General features: G+C 43.4%; 2 protein-coding genes across 2 annotated transcripts in view; one reads left to right on the top strand and one right to left on the bottom strand.

The window, feature by feature from the left end:
• The first annotated feature begins 851 nt into the window (after window positions 1-851).
• Window positions 852-2,934, top strand: LOC123728746 (negative elongation factor A). Its single transcript, XM_045701422.2, has 3 exons — window positions 852-1,085; window positions 1,359-1,458; window positions 2,442-2,934. Exons 1-3 carry the CDS (start codon window positions 888-890, stop codon window positions 2,624-2,626), a joined length of 483 nt encoding a protein of 160 aa, XP_045557378.2. The 5' UTR covers window positions 852-887; the 3' UTR covers window positions 2,627-2,934.
• A 5,009-nt stretch (window positions 2,935-7,943) lies between these two features.
• LOC123728745 (cytosolic phospholipase A2 gamma) overlaps window positions 7,944-21,494 on the bottom strand; it is a 30,914-nt gene continuing 17,363 nt past the window's right edge. Inside the window, exon 14 of the mRNA XM_082965193.1 lies at window positions 7,944-8,183. Coding sequence (XP_082821319.1) covers window positions 7,981-8,183 — 203 coding nt within the window. The 3' untranslated portion in view covers window positions 7,944-7,980. The remainder of the gene's footprint in view (window positions 8,184-21,494) is intronic.

Raw genomic sequence — 21,494 nt, forward strand, 5'->3', positions numbered from 1 at the left:
AGTATACAAAAAACGGGGACCACTTTTGGCTCATGAGCACCACTTTCAAAACTACTAGCTGAAATTATACAATGGTTTGAGAGTGCATCTTTAGCAGAATCATCTTGAATATGTATAATCTATTAATATCTAATATTCTATTCACATTTGAACTATTACTAATCTATTAATAAAATGTTTGATCTGTAGTTACAGCAACACTAAAGTGGTGTGTATCTTACACACATCACATCACACACGGCCTGGGCTGGCGTGCCTGGTTGTCCCGTCCTGTCTGTTGGCACACTCTCTGTTCTGACAGATGGTGGCGAGGGCTTCAGCTTCCCCGTACCTCTTCCTTCCTACCTGTCCCTTCCTATCTCCCCCCTTTCTCTTAGTATCTCCCCTCTTACGTCCCCCCTTCCTCTTAGTACCCCCCTCCTCTCCGGCCCCTCCTACCTCCCACTTCCTCTGAGTACCCCCATCTAAATAATAATAATAATAATTATTATTGGTTGTCCCATCCTGTCCTAAATAGGTTTGCAAAATACCGGGAATAAGCAGCAATCCTTCCCAGTTCAGAGACACAGCCAGGTGAGACACCTACAGAGCTGTTACTCAGATCTCAGGGTAACCCTCCATTTGGCTAGCCTGGGTATCAGTCGGTTTGTGCTAACATTCCACTCCTTGCACTCCAGACAAGTTTTCTGTAGTTACTCCTATCCAATCTTCTCAGACTGGCAGAGTGATATAGCGATAGTCTCATGTCGATAACTGGTACTTCATTCTAGCGAACGCAGGTGGTTTGGGACGTGACGCCCTGCAGTCGGGTCGCCAGCCAAGGGGGGCCAGCCACGCCCGGCCGTGCCACCAGCACCCTCCCGGGCCAGTTCAAACAGAGGACGCCCATGTACAACGCCAGCAACACTGCCACCAGCCCCACCGCCCCCGCCTCGCCCAGCACGCCAGCCAGCACCCCCGCCAGCAGCAACGGACCCCCGGCTGCCGCCACCGCCACGCAGCCCGAGACCCCCACCACACAGCCCCCCCAGTCCCCGACGCCCACGCCCCAGCAGCCCCAGCCCAAGAAGAACCTCTCGCTCACAGTGAGTTGGCTCAAGGCATCATTGGGACTTCCAATATCCACACTAGTATTCTACTTAGAATAACCATTATATTGGGCGAGCGTTCTAATCTGTACTACTTACTATGTGAGACTGCTATGCTTACATACAAACATTGACTGTAGAGATTGTAGTACGGTATGTGGAATGGTGGTTTACTTGCAATGGCTGATGTGTGGTTGTTTTACCTACCTTAGTGGTGTGTAACCTCTGTGCCGCTGTGTGTAACCTCTGTGCCGCTGTGTGTAACCTCAGAGAGACCAGATGTATGCTGCTCAGGAAATGTTCAAGACGGCCAACAAGGTTACCAGACCAGAGAAAGCGCTCATCCTTGGCTTCATGGCTGGATCCAGAGGTACTGTACTGCTTTCTGCAAAATACTCCCTCATTTTAGTAAAAAGTAATAGCTTTTTGCAATGGATTAGAAATATTCCCTGGAGTATGTCCACCTAGTCGTATACTGTGAGTTTAACATACTAGTAATGTTTTTGTAATGTGGATATGTGCAAGCCCTCTGGTGGGGGTCAAATCTAAGCCTAACTGGCTATTTACTCACATGTACATGTGTACACAAACACACCTAGCACTCTTACCCTCACTGCTAGTTGAAAATGTCTGACTTCTACCATATCACCACACAACATCTCTAACTGATCTATCCCCTCCTCCTCCAGAGAACCCTTCTACCCTAACACTCTAGAACATCTAACTGATCTATCCCCTCCTCCAGAGAACCCTTCTACCCTAACACTCTAGAACATCTAACTGATCTATCCCTTCCTTCTCCTCCAGAGAACCCTTCTACCATAACACTCTAGAACATCTAACTGATCTATCCCCTCCTCCTCCTCCAGAGAACCCTTCTACCCTAACACTCTAGAACGTCTAACTGATCTATCCCCTCCTCCTCCAGAGAACCCTTCTACCCTAACACTCTAGAACGTCTAACTGATCTATCCCCTCCTCCTCCTCCTCCAGAGAACCCTTCTACCCTAACACTCTAGAACGTCTAACTGATCTATCCCCTCCTCCTCCTCCAGAGAACCCTTCTACCCTAACACTCTAGAACATCTAACTGATCTATCCCCTCCTCCTCCTCCAGAGAACCCTTCTACCATAACACTCTAGAACATCTAACTGATCTATCCCCTCCTCCTCCTCCTCCAGAGAACCCTTCTACCCTAACACTCTAGAACGTCTGACTGATCTATCCCCTCCTCCTCCTCCAGAGAACCCTTCTACCCTAACACTCTAGAACGTCTAACTGATCTATCCCCTCCTCCAGAGAACCCTTCTACCCTAACACTCTAGAACATCTAACTGATCTATCTCCTCCAGAGAACCCATGTCCGGAGCAGGGGGACATTATCCAGATAAAGCTGAGTGAACACACAGAGATCCTTCCCAAGGCGGATGGCACGGGCAGCACCACCATGCTGGTGGACACAGTGTTTGAGATGAACTACTCCACAGGCCAGTGGACCCGCCTCAAGAAGTACAAACCAATCACCAACGCCTCCTGAGGAGGCTGCTGGCCTGCCTGTCGGGACTATACATACATACATACATACATACATACATACATACATACATACATACATACATACATACATACATACATACATACATACATACATACATTTGCATGCGCAAGCATCAACACACAGACCAAATCCTCCTCTGGTGGACAGGGACTTGTCACACACACACTTGTGCATACACACATGGGCCAAATTCAGTGTGTGAGGGGCTAGGGAGGGTTAAGTGGGAGGGATAGGAGGGTACAGGTTAAGGGGGTATGGCTCCCTCTTTGAAAGTTCCTGCATTGCCAGGCAGGGGGGATACTCAAAACTTTTTTCCCCCCATTGGTTTGTTTTTCTGTTTTTGTTTATATGTCCCCTCAGATTCCTGAATGTTTGGTAAGGGGAGGGGTACAAAGTTATACCTTATTTTGATAAGACAACTTAACACTTGCTTTACTATTAAAGGTACAAGCATGCCACACTATGTCAAGAGAAAGTCGTTATTACAACTGTCTGTGTTTTTCATTGTGAGAAGGTAAATAATGGGACGTTTGCAGCTTACCAAGAAGGGAAGAAAATAAAGTGAAAACATGTTCAGATTCCAGAGTGTTTAACATAAGTCCTTCAGAACATCTCTCTCTAAGATCATGATGATTAGGGTAAAGGTGGTCTATGGTAAAGACGCACTGTTGACAGCTTCGTCCACACTGATCTGTCGGATTACTCTTCAAGACAGGAAGTTCAGGCAACGGGGGTTGCACTAGCATGACGACACCTGTCGTAAGACAATGCAGTCTCACTGGTATTCAGTGGCGGCTTGTCCATTAGCGTGTTGGGGGCGGCACCCTATAGTCCAAAATAAAGTATGTTTAAAACACTCATAAGTGCTGTAGCCTTTACATTTTACGGTTTAAATACACTGCTCAAAAAAATAAAGGGAACACTAAAATAACACATCCTAGATCTGAATGAATGAAATAATCTTATTAAATACTTTTTTCTTTACATAGTTCAATGTGCTGACAACAAAATCACACAAAAATAATCAATGGAAATCCAATTTATCAACCCATGGAGGTCTGGATTTGGAGTCACACTCAAAAATTAAAGTGGAAAACCACACTACAGGCTGATCCAACGTTGATGTAATGTCCTTAAAACAAGTCAAAATGAGGCTCAGTAGTGTGTGTGGCCTCCACGTGCCTGTATGACCTCCCTACAACGCCTGGGCATGCTCCTGATGAGGTGGCGGATGGTCTCCTGAGGAATCTCCTCCCAGACCTGGACTAAAGCATCCGCCAACTCCTGGACAGTCTGTGGTGCAACGTGGCGTTGGTGGATGGAGCGAGACATGATGTCCCAGATGTGCTCAATTGGATTCAGGTGTGGGGAACGGGCGGGCCAGTCCATAGCGTCAATGCCTTCCTCTTGCAGGAACTGCTGACACACTCCAGCCACATGAGCTCTAGCATTGTCTTGCATTAGGAGGAATCCTGGGCCAACCGCACCAGCATATGGTCTCACAAGGGGTCTGAGGATCTCATCTCGGTACCTAATGGCAGTCAGGCTACCTCTGGCGAGCACATGGAGGGCTGTGCGGCCCCCCAAAGAAATGCCACCACACCATGACTGACCCACCGCCAAACCGGTCATGCTGGAGGATGTTGCAGGCAGCAGAACGTTCTCCACGGCGTCTCCAGACTCTGTCATGTCTGTCACATGTGCTCAGTGTGAACCTGCTTTCATCTGTGAAGAGCACAGGGCGCCAGTGGCGAATTTGCCAATCTTGGTGTTCTCTGGCAAATGCAAAACGTCCTGCACGGTGTTGGGCTGTAAGCACAACCCCCACCTGTGGACGTCGGGCCCTCATACCACCCTCATGGAGTCTGTTTCTGACCGTTTGAGCAGACACATGCACATTTGTGGCCTGCTGGAGGTCATTTTGCAGGGCTCTGGCAGTGCTCCTCCTTGCACAAAGGCGGAGGTAGCGGTCATGCTGCTGGGTTGTTGCCCTCCTACGGCCTCCTCCACGTCTCCTGATGTACTGGCCTGTCTCCTGGTAGCGCCTCCATGCTCTGGACACTATGTTGACAGACACAGCAAACTTTCTTGCCACAGCTCGCATTGATGTGCCATCCTGGATGAGCTGCACTACCTGAGCCACTTGTGTGGGTTGTAGACTCCGTCTCATGCTACCACTAGAGTGAAAGCACCGCCAGCATTCAAAAGTGACCAAAACATCAGCCAGGAAGCATAGAAACTGAGAAGTGGTCTGTGGTCCCCACCTGCCGAACCACTCCTTTATTGGGGGTGTCTTGCTAATTGCCTATAATTTCCACCTGTTGTCTATTCCATTTGCACAACAGCATGTGAAATGTATTGTCAATCAGTTTTGCTTCCTAAGTGGACAGTTTGATTTCACAGAAGTGTGATTGACTTGGAGTTACATTGTGTTGTTTAAGTGTTCCCTTTCTTTTTTTGAGCAGTATATGTTCCAAACTATTTCAGTTGGCTTCATTGCTCTGAGGGGGGCATGTTTTAGCATCCAGGACCGCTACATTAGATTACATTGACAGCTAGCGGTTCTGAGAAGAAATGCACTGCTGCTTCAAGTCTATTGCACCTCTTGGGTCGTGGAGCTTTGAACGCCCTAACCGCTCTGATCTAACTCCATTCCAACAGCAGGCAGTAATCATGGTCAACAGATGTGAAAACGAATGGGATTTTGGCGCCAACAGGCAGCATCTCGTGGTGGGATGAGCGGCTGTGAGTATACTGTATATGTCATTACAATCTGAAATCAGGAATAAAGTAACCCATAATCAATACAGCACTGACTTTGTGTGGCACCTGACCTTCGGATTGACTGTCATGCTCATGACAGAGGTTTAGGCTACAAGATGAAAGGTTGGTGGAATTAATTTCCAGATTAGCCAACACAGCTTGAATGTTCATTGCTTGCTACTTGATGAGGCCCAATCCTTCAGTAGACTCAGACTGGCGCTTTGCTTTGGTGTATGGCCCTGAATGTTTACCATTTGTATGTCCCAAAATTGTATTCTTATTCACTAATGGAGGAGAGGATAAGGTTTTTATTTTTTGCAAGGCAATATAGTTGACAATTAAGCTTTTCTCTGCAATTTCAGTTATGCTGGAACTGTGTTTTTGATCTGCAGTCATTTCTGATTTCTATCAGGACTGGTGGTATTCTGTTATGTCAATCCAGTCAGGCTTTTTAATTAACACATGATTTGGGGCATTTAGTTGAATTTATGGATCTCGCAGCACTGGACCTGTTGAAAAACCCTATTTTCTTGGCGAACTGTTGATTTTCACTGGTTTAATTAAACTATAGGCTAAGGTAATGAAATGCATTTCTGTCCAAACATTTCAGCAGGCCGTCCGCTTCAGTCAATCACGAGCCGCCACTCATATGAATGTCCCTAAGACTGATTGGACTGTACCAGAGTAAGTGCTCCTCTGCAAGGCCTGCCTTAAAATGTAAGCAAATTACAAGGCTAAGATTTGTCTGTATCCTTTACTCAAAACAAGTCACTAGAAATTAGCATTTCACCCCCCCAAAACTTTTTTTTTCAAATAAATCTTACCTGCTGGGATACAAAACCAGACCACGGGCATGAAGCTTGACCACCAGTTTCAACATAGTTCTGAAACACCCTTTTGTGCTTTCCTGATGGCAGTGAAATTATATACAATCGAAGATAAGTATGTCCATGCATGCTTATTTCAATATTGTAATGGTGCTGAAATGATTGTAACATGGAAAAACCTTCTCTGCACAATTTTATTTTGTATGAATATAGCTATATAAATGTAGATTCCACCTAAATAGACATAACGGTGGGCTCAGTGATAATTCTAATGTAAAGTGTAACAGGAAATTAATAGGTACAGGATAGCAACAACAACTGCCCGAGTTCCACCAGGAACGCACAATCCCTCCATCAGTGCTCAGCCTCTCCGCAATAGGCTGAGAGGCTGGACTGAGGGCTTGCAGGCCTGTTGAAAGGCAGGTCCTCACCAGACAACACCGGCAACAACGTCGCCTATGGGCACAAACCCACCGGCGCTGGACCGGCAAAAACTGCTCTTCACTGATGAGTCGCGGTTTTGTCTCACCAGGGGTGATGGTCGGAATTGCGTTTATCGTCGAAGGAATGAGCGTTACATCGAGGCCTGTACTCTGGAGCAGGATTGTGGTGGAGGGTCCGTCATGGTCTAGGGCGGTGTGTCACAGCATCATCGGACTGAGCTTGTCATTGCAGGCAATCTCAAAGCTGTGCGAAGAGAGGAATGTCAGTGTTCTGCCATGGCCAGCGAAGAGCCCAGATCTCAACCCCATTGAGCACGTCTGGGACCTGTTGGATCATAGGGTGAGGGCTAGGGCCATTCCCCCCAGAAATGTCCAGGAACTTGCAGGTGCCTTGGTGGAAGAGTGGGGTAACATCTCACAGCAAGAACTGGCAAATCTGGTGCAGTCCATGAGATGCACTGCAGTACTTAATGCAGCTGGCAGCCACACCAGACTTTTGATTTTGATTCCCCCCCCCCCCCCCCCCCCCCTTTGGTCAGGGACACATTACATTTCTGTTAGTCACATGTCTGTGGAACTTGTTCAGTTTATGTCTGTTGTTGAATCTTGTTACGTTCATATAAATATATATTTGCTGAAAATAAATGCAGTTGACAGTGAGGACGTTTATTTTTTTGCTGAGTTTAGAAAATGACTCAAGTTTAAATCACCCAGTAAAATACTTGAGTAAAGTATAAATAATTTCACATTACTTCAATTACAAATCCAGACTGCACCATTTTATTTTTCAAAGACAGCCAGGGGCACACTCCAACATCAAAATAAGCATTTGTGTTTAGTGAGTTCTAATCAAGGGGACAATCAAGCATTCCCAGAAGCTTGGTTTGTGCGTAAAAACCGCAAATTCAGACGAAGAGTGTGATGTGTCTGCACTCAAAAATAAAATCAAGGTTTTTAATGCATTAGGGATGGTATACACAGACGGTTCAGCTTTCTCCAGTGTGTAGGTACACATCATTTTAAATCAGCATTTGGTGGGAACACAGATGAGCAGCACGTGCTTCTAATCAGTCCACCAGATCAGAGGCAGTAGGGACTAACAGGTAGGGATGTTCTCTTGATAAATGCGTGAATTATACATTTTCTGTCCTGCTAAGCGTTCAAAATGTAACAAGTAGGCTACTTTTGTGTGTCAGGGAGAGTATGGTGTAAGAAATATATACTTTTCTTTAGGAATGTAGTGAAGCACAAGTTGTCATAAATAGTAAAGTGAAGATACTCCAAAAAATACTGTAGTACTTTACACCACAGATACAGGCCATCGAACCACTGACTTGCGATTCTTTCTGCGTTGGATAGCCATAATGATCTGTACCAGGATCCTGTATTTGTTGTTCTTCATGTTGTCCTTGGCCTTCTTCAGGAGGTGTTCGAACTCAGGCTCATCGTAGTGCTGGTGCAACGTTGTGTACTTCTCCCTCTCCTTCTTAATCTCCTCCTCGCCTAGGAAGAGAACAGAGAACCTTATATAACACAACTTTGAACATATTGAACACAGAGGGTTCTATTTACAGCTGGGGGATTAAGGCGACACTAGTGTCAAATACACGTACGTTTGCCATTTCGTCATGTAAAAACGGACCCACTGGCATTTTCCAGTCCTAACGCCGGGTTAGGCAATTTACCTGTCTTATATCAACTCGCTTGCGCTCAGATGGGAGGAGTGGAAATATTTGAGGTGTGTCCTTAAAAACATGATCCAAAGTGCTAATTTCAGCAACCGCTGATTGGGATATTTAAGACCAACCAAAAGCTGTTGTTTGGGGTGACACACTTCCCATATGCGCATGGAACAAGAGCAATCGCAAAGTAGTCAATAATGTCGATAAAGGGTTTGACTCCTGAGACAGCTTGGAAATAAATCTTAAAATCACCAAAACGTTATTAAAATATGAAGTTTCATAGGAATAAAACAGTGAACTGACATTCCCTTTTGTTAGGGTTGAACTGGCTATTTGTATGCATAACTTATATAATATACTGGGGAAGCTATGCTAAGTACATAAACTACGAGTAAATCAACTGTTGAAGACAAGAAGAACTACAACCGGCAACAGGAAGTGCGTCACGACGCTGGGACCAGCCTACACGCCGACGTTAGGAGGAGCAAGTTTAAACCACGCTCCTCCTCACTCTGACAGGCCAGCATTGAGCGGGAACTATATCTGTCAGAGTATATAAGGGAGAACAATAGGATGTGACGCTCTCTTCTCTGTCTGCCCTGCGTGGTGTCACAGCGAGACCGTATACGAACATCACATTTTCCATTTGTACTATCATTCTATTTATGAATTAAATAATCATTGCAAAACTAAGTTGCATGGTTTGTTTATATCCTAATACCAGATTCGAATTGACGCAACGTGACACTTTGTATCTATGAATTGTAGGCAGGCCCACATTTATTTTAGCCATGAGGTCCTGTTTTGGACGTGCGCAAAAACCTACGTGTCCATTCCCATCATGAAACGAGAGATGAGAACCTCGGTGAACACTGGTAAACCTCATATTTAGAAGTTATCTGTAACCTGTAACACCTGCATGTTTTCCGTTTCATATTTTCAAAACCCAAGCCCTCCCTATAACGAATGATGGTTCAACAGCAATGAGTGTCTTTTTATCCTGCCGATTACATTTTACATGCATTTAAAAAAAGATTGGTTGTAATACAATTAAACGAAAAACAATCTTATTAGAATGATTCACCTTCCTGGATTTAGGGTTACAACGTCTGTGCCGCGCATGCAATACATCTTCTGGAGATGTGTGAATGCGATCTGATCTGTGAAATGGTTCCGATTATGTTCATAAAACATACAGTAGGCCTATTTGGGAGCAGTATAATGGTGAGTGGACATTCTCCCTTTTTATTGGATATTTGTCCTGCTACTGTGAAAAGTTTGGATGTGCTGCATTGTTTTAATATTATATGCCCACTGGGAGAAATGATGGTACCTCTAAGTGTGACATAGCCTATTTAAAATTAGTTGTTGTTTTGTTTAGAATTATTCGTTCTCTTTTTAGGCCTTATCAATAATTAATTACATTTTGCTTATTGACAATGTTTGGCATGTCCATGCTCAGCCATAATGCAATTTACAGTAGGCCTAGCCCCTATATCAGTGTGAATGCTATTGAAGCCAACCATGTAATTACTTTGAACAATGTGGACAGCAAATGGGTTCAAGTTAATTTATTTAGCAAAGATAGGTTATATTTTGTTTATGTAAGCCATTTAACATACTATAACGGACTAATATTGGAATTGACTTCAGGGCAATACATAAAATACCTTAAATACACAAATGGAAGAAACCACATTTTGCCGTGGAGCACGTTCTGATTGGCCAGTGAGAGGCCAAGCCTCGTCATACCCACAACTTGTTTATTCATCAAAACCCTTGAGAAGGTCCGGTCATACAATTTCCTAGCAGTGGCTTGTAGTCACGGATGCCAAGGGAAGCTAGGCTTCCCCAAATATTTGACCAATAAAACATTTTCAATTATGAAATAATTTATGTCCTCTCTCTGTGTTTTCATAATGTTTAAGTCAATTTGCAAGTGGCTGAGTCTCACTGGCGAAATCATCCAAGCAGGGGAAACACTGCCCCACTGTCTCAGTATGTGTTGCCCATGTAGTAGCCTATATGTAGCTCACATTAACTAGCTAGCAAACTTAGCTGGTTCATTGTTGCCCATGTGATGAAGTTAAGCTACTTAGTTAAAATACTTGCTAGCCTATGACAACAAAAAATAAAAGTGTACTGTATGTCAGAGCCATAGACCGTTTTGCCAAAATGAAAGAGAGGAGGATGGAATTGGCGTTGAACTAGTCTACAAGTAGGGGGACACCTGTCGACAACTTCCGGTGAAATTGGAGGGTGCGCAATTCAAATAAATAATCATTAAAATGATGTAAATTAAACATTTGGGTAAAGACAAGTGTCTTATATCGGTTAAAAGCTTAAAGTCTTGTTCATCTAACTGCATTGTCCGATTTACAATAGGCTTTACAGCGAAAGCATGCCATGCGATTGTTTGAGAACGGCGCCCCACATCAAAATATTTTTCAACCAGCACAGGCTTCATAAAATCACAAATAGCGAATAAATATTAACTTATTTTGAAAATCTTCCTCTGATTTGCAATCCAAAGGGTCCCAGCTACAACATGCATGGTCGTTTTGTTAGATAAGTTCCTTCTTTATATCAAAAAGTCAGTTTAGTTGGTGCCATCGATTTGAGTAATCCACTCTTTCAACCTGCAGACAAAGGAATCCAAAAAGCTTCCGCTAAACTTCAAAACAAGTCAGAATATGTTTCTATTTAATCCTCAGGTGCCCTAAAATATAATTAAACTATAATATTTCATACGGAAATAAGTATGTTCAATAGGAAAGCAAAATTGCAGGTGCGCGTCCTCTTCCAACTCTGACTCCCAGTACTAAAACTCAATTCTTCCTTGTTTGGGTAGAAACAAGCCTGAAACCTTGAACAAAGACTGTTGACATCTAGTGGAAGCCATAGGAATTGCAAACTGGGAGCTGGATTTGGATATGACCTTATACGTTCCATTGGAAGAGCATGGGCTCTCAAAAAAATAATTTTACGGTTGGTTTTTCTCTGGATTTTCTCCTACCATATCAATTGTGTTATAGTCTCATACAATATTTTAGCATTTCTACAAACTTCAAAGTGTTTTCTATCCAATGGTACCAATTATATGCATATCCTGGCTTCTGGGCCTGAGTAACATGCAGTTTACTTTGGGCACGTCAGTCAGACAGGAAGTGGAGAAAAATAGACCCTCCTCCTGTTGTCTTTGTGATGACTTGCTGTAACTATATGGTTCTAAATAAGTAGTTTAGTAAATTGTCGAAAACATTAACTTGTTTGACCTTGCTGTAGGTGATAACTGGATGATATCATCAATTATCTGCACAGTAACAAACCCCCACCTCGCAACCCAATCGACCCCAAACTGTTTACACACCTGTTGTTGGCGGAGAGAACATTTTGAAGTTTTAAAGCTAATTTCTACACATTTGTCCATGTCTTATGTGTGTTTATGATACCTGGGATCAAAGCCTGACTGAGTAAAACAAGTTTTGTAAGTATCTGTATTCTAATTCTCTGGGCTCTATTTTTAACAAACCTAGTGCCATGGTAAATCTAAGCGTTGGCGGTAGCACTATAGCATCCATACTCAAATGCGGTCCGGATCCAGACCCATAACAGGGTCTATATGGTCCGCGGGTCCGAGTGTGACAACCTCCCACTCTGTCTGCCGAATTCTTTTTCTTTGCTCTTGTTTTCCTTAATAGGATGTCGGTGGGTGGAGCCGGGATGGTTGTCAGGGAAATGGGACACACCTGGGCTTGGGTGTGTCCCGAGGATAAATTCACCTTTCCCCTGTTCATTGAGGAGACTCACTCCATGCAGACACACTGTTATTTTTGGTTGTGGCATTTTGTGGGTTATTTGTTTTGGCACCTTTCAACGGCCCTCATTATCACCATCTATGTACGCAACTACTCCCTTACATAAGGCAACACACACACCCCATGGTTAATTGTATATAGTTTACCTCAGTTAATAAATATATTTTGTTATTCTATGATCTCTGCGTTGTCTCCCTTTTTGTTACGGGCTACGAGCCGGTTCGTGACAAGTGGGGGCTCATCCAGGATTATAAGGTTGGTTCCTAGACATTTTTGCGTATAGTATTTTGTTGCATTATAAGGGATTAATGCTAATTGGGATGCGTTTTGGTTGGTATTCATTGCATTGTCTTATAAGTGTTCGGTATAGTGCCTTAGACGGATCAGTGATTTTGGTTGTCCGGTGATGTCATCAAATGGTGCGTTGAATGGAAAAGTATGCCAATAGGCCTAATTCTAGTGTCGTTAAGCTAACTGGTAAGTGTATTTTGTTTGGGAGAAAATGTGGAGTTAGTGTTTGATAAACTCTGTAGGTGCTTTGTTTGCATCTTTTGGTACAGCTGTTTTGAGTTGCGCTGTTTGGTAGGACCAGTGTTGGTTGCCTTTGTTAAACTTGCCGCTGCAGTGGATAATTGGTTATGTGCTGCGTTGGAGAGAGTAACATTGGTTCGTTTCCAGGCCCCTGCCCAGGCTGGGAATTCTTGCTCCTCTCGCTGTTGGGACATTGGTTTGAGGAGCAGAGTTCAACCTGCTGTGTACCTCCAATGAGAGATTTAGGTAGGGTAGTGCCACCTGCTACCTGGAGCTATAGACTATCTTTTTCCCTGTTAGGCTTAGTGACATGTTCCACTTTGAAATACGTTGGGCATGTTTTTTTTTTGTGTGGTGTCTGTGGACGGAGCAGTTGTCCCGGGGGCACATCCGTGCAGTTTTTTCCCCCCATGCCAGCGGGCTACAGTGCGTAATTACACACCGCAAATCCGCATGAAGACTAGGGTTGAGTTATTGTAGGATTTGGGGAAGCTCCTTATGCATCTCATCTCTATCCTGTGGTACCCAGTGTGATTTGCGTTTCTCTTGTTGTGGTCTGGTGTGCTCAGCAGAGGGGTAGAGCAAGATTATTTTTAGTAGTTACTTGTGACTATGGCGTCTAATGTAGATGAGTTCATTCGCGTTCCATCAGAGGAACTGTTAGAATTATGTACTAAAGAACAGCTGTTGAAGATCACTAATCACTACCAGGTTGAAATAAGTGATAAACGTCAAATTCTGTTAGGTTGATATTGAAGGCCAATCTGATGCAAAGTGGTATAATCAACATTACCACTGTGGCAGCCTCTGACAAGGATTCGCCACCGCCCCAGCAGTCTCCCTGTTTTGTTACAATGGCCTCTCCGTCTGTTAGCCCTAGTAGTCTTCCTTTTGAACAGCAGAAAGAACTGCTTCTGTTACAGCTAGAGCAAGAACAAGCTAAACTGGAGCATGATCGTGTTAAGTATGAAAAGGAATTGGAATTTAAACCGGATTTGGCGTGTGCTAAAATCAAGCTGCAACAAGAGCGGCTAGAATTAGTTAGGGAAGGAAAGATTCCGGGGGAGAGTTTGCTTTGTGAAAGTGACCCTGATTTACCTAGCGGTTGTTCCTCGCTCGGTCGTGCCACGGACACATTTGATACTGTTGAAAACGTACGGCTGTTGCCAAAATTTAAAATTTAATGAGAAGGACCCAGAGACTTTTTTTTTCGTTGTTTGAGGGTGTTGCTGACGCTAGGAGCTGGCCTGATTCTGATCACAGTTTAATGTTGCAGTGTGTGTTGACTGGTAAAGCGCAGGAAGCATATTCAGCTCTTGGTGTAGTCGACAGTGTCAGGTTAACCTGTTAGGGCTAGGGGGCAGTATTGACACGGCTGGATAAAAAACATACCCGATTTAATCTGGTTACCACTCCTACCCAGTAACTAGAATATGCATATACTTATTACATATGGATAGAAAACACCCTACATTTTCTAAAACTGTTTGAATGGTGTCTGTGAGTATAACAGAACTCAAATGGCAGGTCAAAACCTGAGAGATTCCTTTACAGGAAGTGGCCTGTCTGACCATTTCTTGAACTTCTTTTCCATCTCTATCATTTACTAAGGATCTCTGCTCTAACGTGACACTTCCCACGTCGTCCATAGGCGCTCAGAGCCCGGGAAAAAACAGAATGTTGACATTCCAGCCCCAGGCTGAAACACATTATCGCCTTTCTCAAGTGGCCGATCAAGGGACACTGGGCTTATGTGCGTGACCCGACCGCCCCCGCCTTTGGGATTTTTTCCTCTGTTTGCCGAAAAGGAGATTCCCTGTCGGAATATTATCGCTTTTCTACGAGAAAAATGGCGTAAAAATTGATTTTAAACAGCGGTTGACATGCTTCGAAGTACGGTAATGGAATATTTAGAATTTTATTGTCACGAATTGCGCCATGCGCGCGACACTTCTTTACTGTTTCGGATAGTGTCTGGAACGCACGAACAAAACGCCGCTATTCGGATATAACGATGGATTATTTTGGACCAAACCAACATTTGTTATTGAAGTAGCAGTCCTGGGTGTGCATTCTGACGAAGACAACAAAAGGTAATCAAACTTTTATAATAGTAAATATGATTATGGTGAGTGCTAAACTTGCCGGGTGTCTAAATAGCGAGCCCGTGATGCCTGGGCTATGTACTTAGAATATTGCAAAATGTGCTTTCACCAAAAAGCTATTTTAAAATCGGACATATCGAGTGCATAGAGGAGGTCTGTATCTATAATTCTTAAAATAATTGTTATGCTTTTTGTGAACGTTTATCGTGAGTAATTTAGTAAAATGTTAGCGAATTCCCCGGAAGTTTGCGGGGGGTATGCTAGTTCTGAACGTCACATGCTAATGTAAAAAGCTGGTTTTTGATATAAATATGAACTTGATTGAACAAAACATGCATGTATTGTATAACATAATGTCCTAGGGTTGTCATCTGATGAAGATCATCAAAGGTGAGTGCTGCTTTTAGCTGTCTTCTGGGTTTTGGTGACATTATATGCTGTCTTGAAAAATGGGTGTCTGATTATTTCTGGCTTGGTACTCTGCTGACATAATCTAATGTTTTGCTTTCATTGTAAAGCCTTTTTGAAATCGGACAGTGTGGTTAGATTAACGAGAGTCTTGTCTTTAAATAGCTGTAAAATAGTCATATGTTTGAGAAATTGAAGTAATAGGATTTTTACGGTTTTGAAAATCGCGCCACAGGCTGCCAGTGGCTGTTACGTAGGTGGGACGCAAGCGTCCCACCTAGCCCATAGAGGTTAAAATGGCTGTGTTACAGATTTACGAATTGATTCCTGAGGCTTACCGCCAACGATTTAGAACTTTAAAAAAGGCTGATAAACAGACTCATGTTGAGTTTGCACGAGAGGTATCTTCACCGTTTAATCGCTGGTGTTTCCAGGGGCTGTGTGATCTGATTTATGCTAGAGCAATTTAAGGACACAATCCCTGATTGTCTAGCCGCATGCATTAACAAATGAAAGTGAAGATTCTCTGAAGCTGCGGTTTTGGCAGGTGAGTATGTTTTGAGTATTTGGAAATTCAGGATGAATGACGTGCCCAAATTAAACTGCCTGCTACTCCGGCCCAGAAGGTAGGATATGCATATCATTAGTAGATTTGGATAGAAAATACTGAAGTTTCTAAAACTGTTTGAATGATGTCTGTGAGTATAACAGAACTCATATGGCAGGCAAAAACCTGAGAAAAATCCAACCAGGAAGTGGGAAATCTGAGGCTTGTAGTCTTCAAGTCATTGCCTATCTAACACACAGTGACGGAAAGGGGTTCATTTTGCACTTCCTAAGGCTTCCACTAGATGTCAACAGTCTTTAGAACCTTGTTTCAGGCTTTTGCAGTGAACAGAGAGCGAACAAGAGGACCTGGAAGTTGGTGAGTCAGAAAAGGATATGAGTTCAGTGGCGCGCATTCATGTGAGAGGTAGCTGTGTTCCATAACGTTTTTGAAGACATTGGAATCGTCCGGTTGGAATATTATGGAAGATTTATGTTAAAAAGGCCCTAAAGATTGATGCTATACATCGTTTGACATGTTCCTACGAACGTAAATAAAACCTTTTTTGACTTTTCGTCGTGAAATTTTCAGCGTGCTTCCTACATTTGGAGTAGCTTACTGAACGTGCTAACAACAAGGAGGTATTTGGACATAAATGATGGACTTTATCGAACAAAACAACATTTATTGTGGACCTGGGATTCCTGAGAGTGCATTCTGATGAAGATCATCAAAGGTAAGTGAATATTTATAATGCTATTTATGATTTTAGATGACTCCAAAATGGCGGGTATCTGTATTGCCTGATGTTTTTTTCTGAGCGCCGTACTCATATTATTGCAAAGGTGTGCTTTCCCCGTGAAGCTTTTTTGAAATCTGTCACAGCGGTTGCATTAAGGAGATGTTGATCTATAATTCTTTGAATAACAGTTTAATATTTTATCAACGTTTATGATGAGTATTTTTGTAAATTGTTGTGCTCATTCACCGGAAGTTTTGGAAGCAAAATACTTTCTGAACATCACGCGCCAATGTAAAATGGATATCGATCAAAACATACATGTATTGTGTAACATGAAGTCCTATGAGTGTCATCTGATGAAGATCGTCAAAGGTTAGTGCTTAATTTTATCTGTGTTTCTGGTTTTTGTGACGCCTCTCCTGAAAATGGCTGTGTGGTTTTTCTTGTGTTGGCGCAGTCCTAACATAATCTAATGTTATGCTTTTGCCGTAAAGCCTTTTTGAAATCGGACAATGTGGTTGGATTAAGGAGAAGTGTATCTTTAAAATGGTGTAAAATATACTGCTCAAAAAAATAAAGGGAACACTTAAACAACACATCCTAGATCTGAATGAAAGAAATAATCTTATTAAATACTTTTTTCTTTACATAGTTGAATGTGCTGACAACAAAATCACACAAAAATAATCAATGGAAATCCAATTTATCAACCCATGGAGGTCTGGATTTGGAGTCACACTCAAAATTAAAGTGGAAAATCACACCACAGGCTGATCCAACTTTGATGTAATGTCCTTAAAACAAGTCAAAATGAGGCTCAGTAGTGTGTGTGGCCTCCACGTGCCTGTATGACCTCCCTACAACGCCTGGGCATGCTCCTGATGAGGTGGCGGATGGTCTCCTGAGGGATCTCCTCCCAGACCTGGACTAAAGCATCCGCCAACTCCTGGACAGTCTGTGGTGCAACGTGGCGTTGGTGGATGGAGCGAGACATGATGTCCCAGATGTGCTCAATTGGATTCAGGTCTGGGGAATGGGCGGGCCAGTCCATAGCATCAATGCCTTCCTCTTGCAGGAACTGCTGACACACTCCAGCCACATGAGGTCTAGCATTGTCTTGCATTAGGAGGAATCCTGGGCCAACCGCACCAGCATATGGTCTCACAAGGGGTCTGAGGATCTCATCTCGGTACCTAATGGCAGTCAGGCTACCTCTGGCGAGCACATGGAGGGCTGTGCGGCCCCCCAAAGAAATGCCACCCCACACCATGGCTGACCCACCGCCAAACCGGTGATGCTGGAGGATGTTGCAGGCAGCAGAACGTTCTCCACGGCATCTCCAGACTCTGTCACGTGCTCAGTGTGAACCTGCTTTCATCTGTGAAGAGCACAGGGCGCCAGTGGCGAATTTGCCAATCTTGGTGTTCTCTGGCAAATGCAAAACGTCCTGCACGGTGTTGGGCTGTAAGCACAACCCCCACCTGTGGACGTCGGGCCCTCATACCACCCTCATGGAGTCTGTTTCTGACCGTTTGAGCAGACGCATGCACATTTGTGGCCTGCTGGAGGTCATTTTGCAGGGCTCTGGCAGTGCTTCTCCTGCTCCTCCTTGCACAAAGGCGGAGGTAGCGGTCCTGCTGCTGGGTTGTTGCCCTCCTACGGCCTCCTCCACGTCTCCTGATGTACTGGCCTGTCTCCTGGTAGCGCCTCCATGCTCTGGACACTACGCTGACAGACACAGCAAACCTTCTTGCCACAGCTCGCATTGATGTGCCATCCTGGATGAGCTGCACTACCTGAGCCACTTGTGTGGGTTGTAGACTCCGTCTCATGCTACCACTAAAGTGAAAGCACCGCCAGCATTCAAAAATGACCAAAACATCAGCCAGGAAGCATAGGAACTGAGAAGTGGTCTGTGGTCCCCACCTGCAGAACCACTCCTTTATTGGGGGTGTCTTGCTAATTGCCTATAATTTCCACCTGTTGTCTATTCCATTTGCACAACAGCATGTGAAATTTATTGTCAATCAGTGTTGCTTCCTAAGTGGACAGTTTGATTTCACAGAAGTGTGATTGACTTGGAGTTACATTGTGTTGTTTAAGTGTTCCCTTTATTTTTTTGAGCAGTGTAGTTGTATATTTGAGAAATTTGAACTATGAGATTTTTTTGTTTTGAATTTGCCGCCCTGATATTTCACTGGCTGTTGAATAGTGTGAACCGTGAGTGGGACAGTAGCGTCCCACGTAGCCCAGAGAAGTTAACCTTTTAGGGCTAGGGGGCGGTATTTACACGGCCGGATAAAAAACGTACCCGATTTAATCTGGTTATTACTACTGCCCAGAAACTAGAATATGCATATAATTATTGGCTTTGGATAGAAAACACCCTAAAGTTTGTAAAACTGTTTGAATGGTGTCTGTGAGTATAACAGAACTCATATGGCAGGCAAAAACCTGAGAAGATTCTGTACAGGAAGTACCCTCTCTGACCATTCCTTGGGCTTCTTGGCTCTGTTTATTGAAAATTTTGGATCTTTGCTCTAACGTGACACTTCCTACGGCTCCCATAGGCTCTCAGAACCCGGGAAAAAGCTGAATGATGTAATTCCAGCCGCTGGCTGAAAAACTTTAGCGCCTTGGGTAAGTGGCCGATCAGAGGACCATCAGACTGAGGCTCGTGCACGAGGGGATCCCATGTTTTTATTTTCTCTCTCTTTGAACATAAACACGCTTTCCCGGTCGGAATATTATCGCTTTATTACGAGAAAAAATGGCATAAAAATTGATTTTAAACAGCGGTTGACATGCTTCGAAGTACGGTAATGGAATATTTAGAATTTTTTGGGTCACGAAATGCGTCGTGCGCATCACCCTTCTTTACACTTCGAATAGTGTCTTGAACGCACTAACAAAACAGAGGATATTTGAACATAACTATGGATTATTTTGAACCAAACCAACATTTGTTATTGAAGTAGAAGTCCTGGGAGTGCATTCTGACGAAGAACAGCAAAGGTAATAACATTTTTCTTATAGTAAATCTGACTTTGGTGAGGGCTAAACTTGGTGGGTGTCTAAATAGCTAGCCCTGTGATGCCGGGCTATCTACTTAGAATATTGCAAAATGTGCTTTCACCGAAGAGCTATTTTAAAATCGGACATGGCGAGTGCATAGAGGAGTTCTGTATCTATAATTCTTAAAATAATTGTTATGCTTTTTGTGAACGTTTATCGTGAGTAATTTAGTAAATTCACCGGAAGTTTGCGGGGGTATGCTAGTTCTGAACGTCACATGCTAATGTAAAAAGCTGGTTTTTGATATAAATATGAACTTGATTGAACAAAACATGCATGTATTGTATAACATAATGTCCTAGGTGTGTCATCTGATGAAGATCATCAAAGGTGAGTGCTGCATTTAGCTGTGGTTTGGGTTTATGTGACATTATATGCTAGCTTGAAAAATGGGTGTCTGATTATTTCTGGCTGGGTACTCTGCTGACATAATCTAATGTTTTGCTTTCGTTGTAAAGCCTTTTTGAAATTGGACAGTGTGGTTAGATTAACGAGAGTCTTGTCTTTAAAATGGTGTAAAATAGTCATATGTTTGAGAAATTGAAGTAATAGCATTTCTAAGGTATTTGAATAACGCGCCACAGGATTCCACTGGCTGTTACGTAGGTGGGACGATTTCGTCCCACTGGCCCTAGAGAAGTTAAGCTATTAAGCCGGTACCACTGTTTCCTATTCACGTAGTCAGGCAACCTTTTGAGTATCTGATTATTGACTATGTTGGCCCTCTGCCTCACTCGAAGAAGGTGGTAGTAGTGGTCTGTGATCACTGTGATGTCAGACAACTAGGTTTCCTGCTGCCTATCCTCTCCGTTCTATCACCACTAAGTCTGCTAATAGCTTTGACTCAGTTTCTCGCTGTTTGGAATCCCTAAGGTTATTCAGAGTGACCAATGTTCTAATTTCACCTCTTATCTGTTTGGTCACGTTTTCCAACAGCGCCATGTCGGGTGTAATGCCTATTGTGGTCTACACCGACCATAACCCTCTCACCTTTTTGAGGTCTATGATGTGTCCTAATCAGAGGATAATGAGATGGTGTTTTTTTACAGGCATTTCATCTCGATGTGCGGCACATCAGGGGTACTGATAATGTCGTTGCTGACGTGCTCTCTCGTGCGCGCTGTTCCTGAATGCGTCTGGTCCTATTGATCGGTGGACACGCGTTTTCTCATATGCGTGGTCCCAGAGGGTATGTGTGTCGTCCACGTGACTGGCCACTGTTTATTTGATCTATTTTGTATTGTCCTGTCGCTCCTGTCATCTATTCTCTGCTGTCCTCATTTTCTTCTTTCCTCTTAACCTTTCTGGCGCAGGCGTTCTGCTAGCGACCCACATCGACAACATCCGGTGAAATTGCAGAGCGCCAAATTCAAAATACAGAAATAGTCAGAATAAACATTCATAAAAAATACAAGTGTTAAATATCGGCTTAAAGATTAACTTCTTGTTAATCCAGCCGCTTTGTCAGATTTCAAAAAGGCTTTCCGGCGAAAGCATACCATGCGATTATCTGAGGACAGCGCCCCGCTTACAAAAGCATACAAACATTTTACAACCAAGTAAAGGAATTACAAAAGTCAGAAATGGCGATAAAATTAATCACTTACCTTTTGAAGATTTTCATATGGTTGCAGTCACAAGAGTCCCAGCTACACAGTAAATGTTTGTTTTGTTCGATAAAGTCCCTCTTTATATCCCAAAAACTCTGTTTTGTTGGCGCGTTTTGTTCAGTAATCCACTGGCTCAAAGGCGGTCAAAACATGCAGACGAATACATCCTAATAGTACCGGTAAAGTTCGTCGAATCATGTCAAACGATGTTTATAATTAATCCTCAGGTTGTCAATTATGTAAATAATTGATAATATTTCAACCGGACAATAGCATATTCAATAGAAAGGAAAAAC

Source organism: Salmo salar, chromosome 18, assembly GCF_965601325.2.
Source record: "Salmo salar chromosome 18, fSalSal1, whole genome shotgun sequence".
Classification (NCBI taxonomy): domain Eukaryota; kingdom Metazoa; phylum Chordata; class Actinopteri; order Salmoniformes; family Salmonidae; genus Salmo; species Salmo salar.

Bases quoted from the DNA above. Each gene is read 5' to 3' on its own strand.
- LOC123728746 (XM_045701422.2), top strand. From the start codon at position 888: ATGTACAACGCCAGCAACACTGCCACCAGCCCCACCGCCCCCGCCTCG. The intron at 1,086-1,358 runs GTGAGTTGGCTC...GTGTAACCTCAG, and splicing joins AGAAGAACCTCTCGCTCACA to AGAGACCAGATGTATGCTGC. The intron at 1,459-2,441 runs GTACTGTACTGC...TATCTCCTCCAG, and splicing joins CTTCATGGCTGGATCCAGAG to AGAACCCATGTCCGGAGCAG.